We start from the raw sequence: 13,405 nt of genomic DNA on the forward strand, positions 1-13,405 counted from the left end.
TAAACACAGCCATTACACTAGCCACCCTTATGGATACGGAAGAACCAGGTTCATTCCAAAACACACTCAACACCATATACCAAGCCAACGGCCTCCCCACAGTCATAATCCCTCCCAAAGCCATCAACACAACCCTACTAGCAAAAGCACTAAGGAACCAAACCCAATCTACCATAACACCTAACAACACACACACCACTAAACCTATGGATGCAAAAGAGCAAACACTTAAAAGATCTGCACCAGAAAACGAAGACACTAATCCCCCACTAAAACAAAGAACACCCAATCAAGAGCAAATAGCCTGGGACTTCAACTTGCAACACCAGAAACAGAACATATACCATCAGACCCCACACACGACACTCTCAAAACACTCATCAACACCCAAAGAATAAAAGTAATATACACAACAGGAAAAAGACATAATAGAGAAAATAGCCAAAGACACAATAAACTTAACCAATTACCCCATACAGAAAATAAACGAAACAAAATTCAACAATCTCAAACAAGGACACTTCGACCTCCGGAACAAGAACACAGAATACGAACCACACTGGACACACAACGCCGATTAAACAATAACTACACACTTCTACCTCAACAACATGGAACAAATACACATCATACAACACAACATAATACATTTGACATTTGACAGAAGAAACGAGCTTTGTAACATATACAACATAACAACACCAGACATAATACTTTTAAACTCAATAGGTACACCCGATAGACTAAAAATACACAATTACACAGTACACAGACAAAACGATACCAATCAAGCACAATCAGGCGTAGCAATAGCCATTAAACAGAACATCAAACACAAAATACTAGACGACTTTCAAGACGAAATACTAGGACTAAAAATAGACACAAACCAAGGACCCATAATAATAGCAACAATATACTTACCCCCCAGACGCCCCCTCTTCCCTACAGATGACATACTAAGACTAACAAGAAAAAGACTACCTGTATACATATTAGGAGACATGAACGCCAAACATCCTACACTAGGACACAACAGCACAAACACCACAGGAAGACAAATAGCACAACTAATACAAAGAGGACACCTGACACAATTAGGATCAGACTTCCCCACCTGCATTACACACAACGGACAAGGAACACCAGACATAATACTAACAAACAGACATCATCACTTAAACTACAGAATCACACCAGGACAATTAACTACCTCAGATCACATCCCAATACATTTAACACTGGCAACAAAACCAATAATAATGCCTACACCAGAAAGATACACATTCCACAAAGCAGACTGGACAGGATTCAAAAACACACTAAACACAGAAAGAACAAAATATGACAAAGACAGAGAACAACACGTAATAAACAATACATTGAGGACAAACTCAACACATGGTACACTATGATATGACAAGCCATAAACAAACACATCCCCAAAACAAAACACAAAATTCTACCACAACCAAGACAAACAAATACACTGAAACTATTATAGTGGCAATACCAACTACAAACACAAGCACACAATAACGGCACATGGACACCACAAGCAAAACAAGCACTACGAGACATACAAACCCAACTATTAGAAGAAAACAAACAAATATACGACGAACACTGGAACAATGAAATACGAAAAATAGATCTACAATACAATGACACCAAATACTTCTGGACACAGATTAAACGACTGACAGGAACACCTACTAACACCACCTCTTACACCATACACCATAACCACAAGGCACACAAAGACAAAGACAAAGAACATATTATTCAGACAGCATTGGAGAAACATATTAGGGATCACACCAGCAGAAAATGCAACATTTGACTTGGAACACGAAAGAACAATCACAACACAAGTACAAGAAACACAAGAAGACATTACCCCTATCATCTTAGCTGACATGAGACGACTCGACCCAGACAACACACTCACAAAACCTTTTACACTAACTAACATCAAACAAATAATAAAAAACTTCAAAGACAAAACACCTGGACAGTCACAAATAAACAAAATAACACTAACATTCCAGACTCAACACTACAATTACTCACCGAAATATTCAATGAAACATTCAGCATGGGATACTTCCCCGACACATTCAAAACAGCCACACTAACATTCATACCCAAACACGGAAAAAACCTCACAGACATAACGACTACAGACTGCAGAGGCAGTGCAATGTAGTTCAGTTCGAAGCTTTAAAAAGCATTTAGATAAACACCTAAGCAAGATGCTGTAATGATTATTATTTATTGTATATTATTTGTTTTTGTTTTGTTATCATTTGTCTGTTTGATTCTCATTTATTATTAGTTATATGTCAATTGATCATTATTTACTATTAACCTGTTTGTTTGTTGTTTGACTGTGACTATGCGTTTATTTATGTATTCTATTTGATACTTACATTATTATAGTTTTTATTCATTTATTATTATTTTTTCGTATCCGACCTAGATATGGACCAAAAGGTCTCCTGTCGGCATGCTCCACCTTTGTAATCCTTTTGTTTTGTAGACCAATATCACTACTCGAAGTCCCAGGGAAAATACTAGAAAAACTTATATTATAAAGACTACTCAAACACTTACATAATAACAACCTAATAAACGAAAACCAACATGGATTCACAAGAAGAAGAGGAACACACACAGCCATAGACACACTATACGAAACAATAGCCACAAGCCAACGACACAAACACGGATGTAACATAGTATCACGAGACATAACAAAAGCATTTGACAAAATATGGCACACAGGACTTAAATATAAAATACACCAAACACAGCTCCCAGACATACTAACAAGAATACTCTGCAATCACCTCGACAACAGACAAGCACAAATACGAATACACCATTACACAGAACGACCCTTCAATATACACAGTGGAGTCCCCCAAGTAAGCATCCTTTCACCAACACTATTCAACCTCTACACACATGACACCCCCAACCCTACATACGGAGTCACACATACAATTTGCAGATAGGGTGGCCATTTCCAAATTTCCAAAAAGGAGGACACTGCATATCGATGATTATGATATCCAGTAATATATATATATATATATATATATATATATATATATATATATATATATATATACATATGTATATATATGTATATATATACATATATATGCATATATATACGAGGGGTGATCAAAAAGTAATGACAGTGATACCATATATTAGAACAATAGCAACAATAAACGCATATGAACAACAATGGAAAACACAAACACAATAAAGTTGCAACTACTAAACATATCAACACAGAAACCAGCAGAAATATGGATAGGAGACACACAAATACACAAAGAAACATAAAAAATACTAGGACTAACAGTTGGAAACAGAAGTCTACAAACACACATTAACAACAAGAAACAACAAGCAGAAAAAACACTAAAGACACTAAGACGATTCAGAAACCTAGACACCAAACTAATACTAAGACTATACAAAGTACTCGTGAGACCTCAATTAGAATACATACCAATAACAACTCTTACATTAAAACCAAGCCAACTCCAAAAATTACAGTCAATACAAAACAAAACACTACGATTCGCCACACTCCATACCCCCATACCTTAACACAATAGAAGAACTACACACACAACATAAACCCGAACCCCTTTACACAAGACTCTACAGACTAGCATACAGAACATGGAACAGACTAACAATATTAAATCCAGAATTAGTACAACACAGCGAAGACATGGACACAGAAAACGGACATGACCACAACTGGTGGCCTAGTGTCCCCAATCATTAACGGACTCCCACCTGAACCTAAATACATACTATAAAACACAAATACACCACTCTATCATCCTTCATTATCCCACTAACCCTACTAACACTATCACTATAATTATTATTACTATTATTGTTGTTTTATAAAAAAAAATAATATGTGCGAAACAAATCGCACGTGATATCATACAAAATGAGTATGGCAAAATAGAAGTCACTACCCTCCCCTAACAATAAACTGTAAAAAATACCACAAGTCGTCATCCCCATGGGGAAAAAATCATACTAAATGAAAAAAAAATGTATACGATGTATAAATATCAAGACCCTCCCCCATCACCATGAACACAGAGCCTACTCCCATGGAGGTCAAAACCTATAATAGGCACAAATAATCGTATACATTTAATATTAAAAAAAAAATACAACCGACAAAAACAAAAATTAATGGCCAACAAATAACATCGATAACAACAACTCAAGAAAGAAGAGAAGAAAACCCAAACCTACAACTCCGTAAACAAAAATTACTAGGCAGAAGCTTCGCGACAAGATAACACATTAGCAATCACAAAAACAATTATAACAGCAAGTGGAACTGCCCCACACCTATCATAACTCTAACTACCTTCCATTTCATGTTTTCTCTACACTAACCCTCCAAATCCCTCTCCCCCTTCTCCTCCATCTTACCTATCCTGTCCAGTAGTAGTAGTAGTAGAATCTCCATAACTTCAATTGCCACTGAAGAAGCATCAGGAGGTGCGAAAACGCGTTTTGGCTTTTGACTATGCCTATTTCTAGCTCATGGCATACGGCGAATTACTCGGACTCCTGCCTATGGAAGGCAAAGTCGCCTTACGAAAGAGAAAGAAGATTGACAGAAAGCTTTGTCACAACACGCTTGCCATTTCATTCAATGAAATATGCTTGAGAGAGAATCTCCTGCCCATTCATACGAAGAATATATATATATATATATGCATACACACACACACACACACACACACACACACACGCACATATATATATATATATATATATATATATATATATATATATATATATCACGTGAAACACACTGTTGGAGTAAAAAAACTGGAGACGAGGAACCTATATATTTCGATTGCAAACTGCAATCCTCTTCAGTAGATACCAAGGTATCTACTGAAGAGAATTGCAGTTTGTAATCGAAATATATAGGTTCCCCGTCTGCAGTCTTTTTTACTCCAACAGTGGTTTTCACGTGATTGACAAATGTGTGTTTACATTTTTCACATGTAATATACTGTATATATATATATATATATATATATATATATATTTATATATATATATATATATATATATATTTATATATATATATATATGTGTGTGTGTGTGTGTGTGTGTGTGTGTGTATGTATACGCCTCATATACATGACGAGTAGTATCGCCCAGTCATATAACCCACTCACTCCCTCACACACTCACTCACTCACTCACTGTCCGCCGACGGTCAAGCACCACTCTAGCTGACTAAGCATCTGCCGACTACAGCAGTTCTTGCCGCGCCACCACACGACATGCACACACAAACACACGCGATCACACAAATAACCACACAGTAATAAACACATTATTACGTATACTGACGAACCTCCCCTGGATATATATTATAGTCTGGCTGTCAGACTAAATTATAAACTAATTATGTAAATTAAAATAAGATGTGACGAACTAAATCTCGCTCGCATAAACTCTTAAGTTTATACGAGCGTGGCACCTCACAAAACGAGTTTCCGGCCTTCTTAAGGCAATGCACGGAGCTCGGAGAGGAGTCGGTCCGATGAGACGTACCAAGTAATAACCATGTGCAAATTGTAATATAGAACTAGGAGGTGATTGACTTAGTGTAGAAACATGGAAGAAATTGTGAACAAATAAAGAAAATATAAACCTGAAATACACGAATACGTGAACACCGTTACGACGTCAGGCATGATGTCACCACCAATGCATGTGTGACACATAGAAACAAGGAAAACCATCTTATGGACTGGAAGAATGCAGAGCTGCTGATACGGGAACCAGACAAAATCCGTAGGAAGTGTTTAGAAGCAGCAATCATTCAAGGAACGAACTCTATTGAACAAAACAGGGGCATGTTTAACATATCTTCTCACATTATTCCCCTAATACTCATGGCCAGCAAAATATTAAATATTTAAACCACCCTTTGTGGACATTTCGCCCACGGACGTTTGGGCCAGCATTCTCATCCTTTCCCAGTGTCCAATCCCCCCCCCTTCTCCTCCTCCTCCTCCTCTTCCTTCCCTCCCCCCTTTTCTCTCCCCGTTCCCTCCTTTCCCCTTATTTAATCTCAAGCATTTGTATCTCAACTTGTACTTGAAAAAGCTGTAATAAGCGAAACGTCGTACAAATAAAGGCTCCGTCCTCATATGGTGTTTATCTCGCCAATCTTGTCGGCAAACTGCCACTTTTAAGCAAATATAAACCAGTGACATTTATTATGAACCGCCATATGAAGGGGATACAGTGTATACATATATATATATATATATATATATATATATATATATATATATATATATATATATATATATATATATATGCAAAGTAGACCACTTGGAAAAAGAAACTAACGAAGCAGAGCGCTTTCGTATATTACATCTTCAGTGCAACAAGTACATAGTGATAGGAATACATAGACATTATATACATAATACAAAGGAACCAGGACAGTTTTGAATAAGCATACCGACCAATTACCCCCTAGAGAGCGGAAGGTCATGGTCAATTATCTTACGATGGTCGGGCGACATTAGGTCACATTCGCCAAGGAGAGCGGAAGGTCATCGTCAATTATCTTACGATGGTCGACATCAGGTCACAGTCGCCAAAGAGAGCGGAAGGTCATTGTCTCTTTGGCGACTGTGACCTGATGTCGACCATCGTAAGATAATTGACGATGACCTTCCGCTCTCCTTGGCGAATGTGACCTAATGTCGCCCGACCATCGTAAGATAATTGACCATGACCTTCCGCTCTCTAGGGGGTAATTGGTCGGTATGCTTATTCAAAACTGTCCTGGTTCCTTTGTATTATGTATATAATGTCTATGTATTCCTATCACTATGTACTTGTTGCACTGAAGATGTAATATACGAAAGCGCTCTGCTTCGTTAGTTTCTTTTTCCAAGTGGTCTACTTTGCATAAGTGAACACACGTACCCGTGTTCTTATTAGCATATATATATTATATATATATATATATATATATATGTATATATATAAATATATGAATATATATATATATATATACATATATATATATATATACATATATATATATATATATATATATATATATATATATATATGAGACAAAACCACAGAAGAAACATTATAACAAATGTAGTATAGATGGTAAGCTCCATTTGCTAGACACCCTTATTTATATTAAGAACACCAACCTCTATGTTCAAAATAGACGCCAACAACGGAGTAGTTCTGAATGCAGGAGGTGAATGGAAGAGCAATTATAAGAAAAACGTTGCTGCTGGTATTCGCCGCTTAGATACCAGAAGACGTAGTATTTAAAATATACAAACAAATACAAATTTTCGAACAGATGTTGGATCAAGAAACAAACCATTTGGACATTTCAAATTTAGATTATGAGTAAGTTTGACCGTTGGGATTGCGTAATGTCTGCGTAAATTTTAAAATACTTAAAGTTTTGTAATTATACATGATGAAAATATTCTGTGAAAAAGAACAAATTATTTATTTATTTATTCATTAGTGTCGGGATTGTTAATCTTAAACATGTCCGACATTATTACGCAAAGAGTATCGCTAAAATTTGGTAGACGACACGCACGCATTGCATCGTAGGATGCATATAAACAAGACCGATACGATTACGTAATACAATCCAAATCACGAACTGACTTCTTGAATACATTATTAATTAGTAGTTTCTGCTGGGAATAATAATTGTGCAACATTTATTCAAGGGACGTTTCGGGTGTGACCACACTCTTCGTCAGAGGCCTTCACGGAAAAAATTATATATATGTATATATAAATATATATGTATGTATCTATGTAAATATATATATATATATATATATATGCATACATATATGTACATATATATATATACACATATATACATATATATATATATATATATATATATATACATACATATATATATATATACATATATATACACATATATATACATATGTATATGTATATATATATATGTATATATATATATGTATATATGTATATGTATATATACACATATATATACATATGTATATGTATATATATATATATGTATATATATATGTATATATATATATATGTATATATACATATATATATATATATATATATATATATATATATATATATATATATATATATATATCAAGGACTACTATTACACAGGACGTGCGCACCCAGATCCCTGGGTCCGCTAGCGGAGGCCATTGCTTTCTTTGTAACCTAACATTTTATATTGGACAAATATATCAAAACTAGAAACCTAACATTGTATATAGGACAAATATATCAACTATTGACTTATTCAATGCAGTATAAGTTAATATAAACTTTTATAGTGAAATAAGAAACTATTCTTAAGGCACTGTTATGCTTTGAAATGCCAATTTTAGCCGGACTTAACAGGTATTATTGTATGATGTTAGTAGATTCCAGGGTTGGCGATTTTTTTTTTTTTTTTTTTTTTATCTTTTTAAAAATATAAAAAATCTATTTTTTTTTAAATCAGATCTATTTGCTTTAAATAGATTGTTTATAGGTTTTAAATATTGTGGCATTGCTATCTGATATGCGATCTGATTGCTAAAGGAAATTTTTATCATATCAATATAAGGAGCAGTGTTATATAGACTTGCCACAAGTGTACAAGGATCTGTATAAGCCTACATGTATATATAGAATCTATGGGAACCCCCTAAGTTCAATGACCCTTATTCATCTGGTCCTGGGCCCTTTTCCCATGAAGCCCCAAGGGTGTCTTCGTTTAATTTGTGGTTGGCCCAGAATGGGTGTAATGTGCTCACGATGTTGAACGGTCATACACGAAACTTGTATTAAAACATTTGATTTCTAATCACCAAAGTTGTTCATTATACACACACGCAAATGCAGAAAGATAGAGATAGATAGAGAAAGAGAGAGAGAAGGGGGCAGAAAGAGAGAAAGAGAGATGGGCAAAGAGAGAAAGAGGTGGGGAGAAAGAGAGGGAGAGAGTGAGGGGGAAAAGGGGAGGAAGAGAAAGAGAGAGAGAGAGAGAGAGAGAGAGAGAGAGAGAGACAGATTTAACAAAAGGTGTGAGGCAGCTGAAAAGAAAGAAAGAAAGAAAAAAGCAGGGATGTGGCTTGGGGTAACGGAGGAGGAAGAGAAGAAACAACAACAAAACAAAGGAAACTCACAGACAAGTTGGGATTGTTTATATACGATTCCACCGGAAGGAGGAAGAATGAGGTTCTGAAAAGGGTTTTGTAGATAAATGCAGAGATAAACCCAAACTAATTTACGAGGTCATCAAGGATAAAATGAGACACAGAGACGAAATCGCCAAACTAATAGTGGGTGATGAGGTCCCTGGGAGAAGCCTTAGCTCAGACACAAATAATGAATGAAAGCTTCTAATCCTTTTTCACAAAGGAGTTTTCTTTCCTTCTTTCTTTTTAGAATTTAGACAAAGGCGAGGTGAGCAAGAATTCAGGTTTAGAAGGCAGAAATGTAGAAGTGAGGGAAGTTTAGAAGGCAGAAATGTAGAAGTGAGGGAAGTGTTAAATCTTTTTGGGATTCTTTGACCTGATGAGATCTCAAACCGGACACGTAGAAAATATAGGCTAGGGAACAACTGACAGACTAGATTCACGGTCTTTTTGTATGTTCATTAGAAGAAGGAATGGTGCCACAGGATTGTGAAAGGGCTAATGTGGCACCAATTCACAAAGGTGGAACCAACGAGGCACCACTAAACTACAGGCCGGTATCAATGGTCAGTACAATAGTGAAATTATGTGAATGGATTTTGAAGGATCTTGAAAATGTAAACATTCTGACACACAATCAGTTTGTCTTTATGCCTGGTAGGTCATGCAGCTTTTACTTGAGAGTGACATGATTTAGGGTACAGCAAGCTCTATCAAAATGTTTCCAGATGATGCAACTTTACAAGAAGAGTGAAAAACGAGAAGGACTGTAGGCAGTTGCGAAATGTATTGGAAATGGGCAATAGCTCAAAAAGACCACCTTTGAACTATTTCTTGGTCAACAAATCCATTACAAAAACAAAAGAGGAGAAAAAAATTGGAACTGTTAACGAAAGACAACCTGTCACCTGACAGACAAACCAGCAGGATTGTGGGAGAGACATACGGACTGCTGCAGAAGATGAAAGTGGTTTTTCACTATATAGATGAGGAGATGGTGAAATTTTTCAAAGAGACGTTGATCCGTCCAAGACTAGAGTATGTGTCAGAGGTATGGTCCCCACACAGAGTGAAGGATGTGAGCAAGATCAAGAGAATGCAGGGGCAGAAACCAAACTGATTCCCAGCCCGGCAGATATATCCACCATATGAGGAGAGACTAGAAACACTGACAGTTTCACTGTTCACTTGACTTCACACTTTTCTCTCTCTCTCTCTCTCTCTCTCTCTCTCTCTCAATTTGCAGCGGTGCAAACACCAAAACGAAGCGCCCTGATCCCGCTGCACTTACCGACGAGAGTTGCGAAGAGTTGGGGCAACAGGCTTGGAGCATCCCTGCCCAAGATGGCCGATGTCGATGCGCCGAGTTGATCCATAATAGAATCCTGAAGTTGAAGAAAACAAATGGGTAATGTTGGCAATTGTCGACCCAAGAACAGATGGGGAGAGTTCTGCCTGTCCACGCTGGCTGGTTGCGGTGCCGGCAGGATTAGTGTAGGAACTGTGCGTCTGCGCCGAGATCGCCGCTGACCAAGATAAGACGTCAGCTACGAGAGCCCCGCCTTCCAACTCCTCGTCCTCCTCCTCTTACTCCTCGTCCTTCTCCTCGTTCTCCTCCTCCTCCTTCTCCGAATGAATAAACAAGTTAATGAATATATAAACAAATGTATAAATGAATGAATAAAGAAACGAATAGATGAATAAATGAATGAGTGATAAGTAAATAAATAAACAAATAAATGAATAAATGAAAATATGAATAAAAGAACAAATTGTTACGTAAATACATAATAAACAGATAATCAAATGAATAAAAGATAAGACGACATGACGGCACCAAACGCAGTCGCATTTGCCAGACATCTAATATAGACACACAGGACTTCGGAATTCGGGAAAGGAGTACGGCAAGGCGATACAATTTCACCGAAACTATTTACAGCTTACTTGGAAGATATTTTCAGAAGATTGAGTTGGGAAAAGAAAGGTTTAAAGATTAATGGCGAATATTTGAACCACCTAAGATTTGCAGATGACATTATTCTTATTTCAGAAAGAGCAGGAGACTTGCAAGATATGCTGAGTGACCTCAACAAGGAAACTCTCAAAGTAGGTTTAAAAATGAATAAAAGTAAAACCAAAGTAATGTTCAATATGAAACTTTAAAGTAAAGAGATTGTAATTGATGATGAGAGTCTTGAGGAAGTTGAAGAGTATAATTATTTAGGCCAGATGGTGAAGGTGACGAAAGATCATGATAATGAAATAAAAAGATGCATTACAATTGGTCGGAAAGTGTTTGGTAAGTATAATAAGATCCTGAGAGGCTCTCTACCTTTATGCTTGAAACGTAAAGTTTACAATCAATGCATTCTACCAGCAATAATCTACGGGTGTGGAACTTGGAAACTAACAAAGGCAATGGAAACAAATCTAAGGACAGCACAGAGGAGAATGGAGAGATCAATGATGGGAATAACGCTGAGAGACCGAAAGAGAGCAAGCTGGATGAGAGAGCAGACTAGAGTGAGAGATATTGTGGAGGCAGTAAAAGAGAGAAAATGGAATTGGGCAGGTTAGTTAGTGCGAATGACTGATGAGCGATGGGGCAAGTGTGTTACTGAGTGGACGCCGCAAGATGGGAAGCGTGGAAGAGGGAGACCAGACAGAAGGTGGAGAGATGAGACTGAGAAGTTTGCAGGAGTGACGTGGCAGAGGTTGGCGCGGTCGTGTGAATCATGGAATGCTATGAAGGAGGCCTTTGTTCAGCAGTGGACTCAGGATGGCTGATTTGATTGATTGATTGATTGATTGATTGACCTCAAAGAAAGACTGAATCGAACACCCTATGGTAGTCTGTCCTCAAAAAATGAAGCCCGGGTAATTTGATAGGCGCCATATTGTTGGATCTATACATGCGTATGATGTAGCGTATGGAATGTGTTGAAATAACTGGTTGTAAATGGTGCCTGACCATACTGATGAGGCTTGGGGAAAAAAAAATCAGATTCTAAGCTTAGAAACCTTGAGCTAGTGTTAAATAACTCTCAACGTGATCAGAGAAAGAAGGGAATGGGGAAAATAACAAAAAGAAATTACAAAGATTGTTGTAAAATGGACGTGTTTTTCAAAGCAAACCACTGAAAATGAGAAGTTGTAATTACAAAATAAAACAAAATGAACAAATTCAAATCCAGGTATCTGAGAATAAGTTTTGATGATAAAAGAAAACGGGGTAAATAAAAAGAGGCCTTGGAAACTGTAAGATAGAAATAGATACGATAGTTTAAGATAAACAAAGGTTTATCTAGAAAATCAAGCAATGAAATACAACAAAAGCTTATGATAACATAGTGAATATTATTCTCTCGCAAAACACATGGTGAACAGATTTAATGAAGAACAAAGATGACCTTAAGACCCCAACTCTTAGAACATGAAAATCTTAAAAGACACTGCAAGAAATAAGCACCAAAAGAATAATCATGATAAAATAGAGATATGATATTAAATTGGAAATTGTGAATGGTAAATGTAAATTGTGAAACAAGATAGTGAATTTGTGACCGCTGCATAAAAAAGTGACCGTTGTGTTGCACTGATACGCTTTGTGCACGTTCTGCATTCATGAGAAGAGCGGCAGAATGTATGGTCTTCCTGTAGCAGCAGAGGGAGAGTGTAGCATCGTCGGGCAGCGGCAGTTCACAGGTATTTTTGGGGAGGACATCTGCCTTCTGATCGGAAGCGATTCCAACGTGGGAGGGAACCCTCAAAAGGCTTATGCTGAGAGAGTGCTCTTGAGCTGCGACTAACTGCTGTCAAATGTGGTGGATGAGGTGGCGGTGTGTGGATTGTGGAGACGAGATGGACAGTAGGGCAGACAGTCACACATTATCACGCCATTCAGTCGTCGCTGACAGAGTAGGTTGGCAGTCAGCAGGAGTGCTTGTAATTCGCAGCACGTGGAGCTGGACGAGATGGGTAACCTGCGACCAACCCAGCCTCCCTCAGGTGGCTCCACATCCTGTGAGTAGACGGCACAGCCCACGCTACCATCTGGCTGTAAGGACCCGTCCATGTAGAGATGGTGTGCAGCAGGGACGGAGGAGGACACTACGACG

At 37.3% G+C, this 13,405-nt stretch overlaps 1 protein-coding gene across 1 annotated transcript in view; it reads right to left on the minus strand.

Moving 5' to 3' along the window:
- Positions 1-10,804, minus strand: part of LOC143033887 (facilitated trehalose transporter Tret1-like) — a 35,233-nt gene extending 24,429 nt beyond the window's left edge. Inside the window, exon 1 of the mRNA XM_076199507.1 lies at positions 10,576-10,804. Within this exon, the coding sequence (XP_076055622.1) occupies positions 10,576-10,660 (85 nt within the window). The 5' untranslated portion in view covers positions 10,661-10,804. The remainder of the gene's footprint in view (positions 1-10,575) is intronic.
- Positions 10,805-13,405: the final 2,601 nt, after the last annotated feature.

The sequence above is a fragment of the Oratosquilla oratoria genome, chromosome 16 (assembly GCF_046742065.1).
Source record: "Oratosquilla oratoria isolate Oo_2021 chromosome 16, ASM4674206v1, whole genome shotgun sequence".
Classification (NCBI taxonomy): Eukaryota; Metazoa; Arthropoda; class Malacostraca; order Stomatopoda; family Squillidae; genus Oratosquilla; species Oratosquilla oratoria.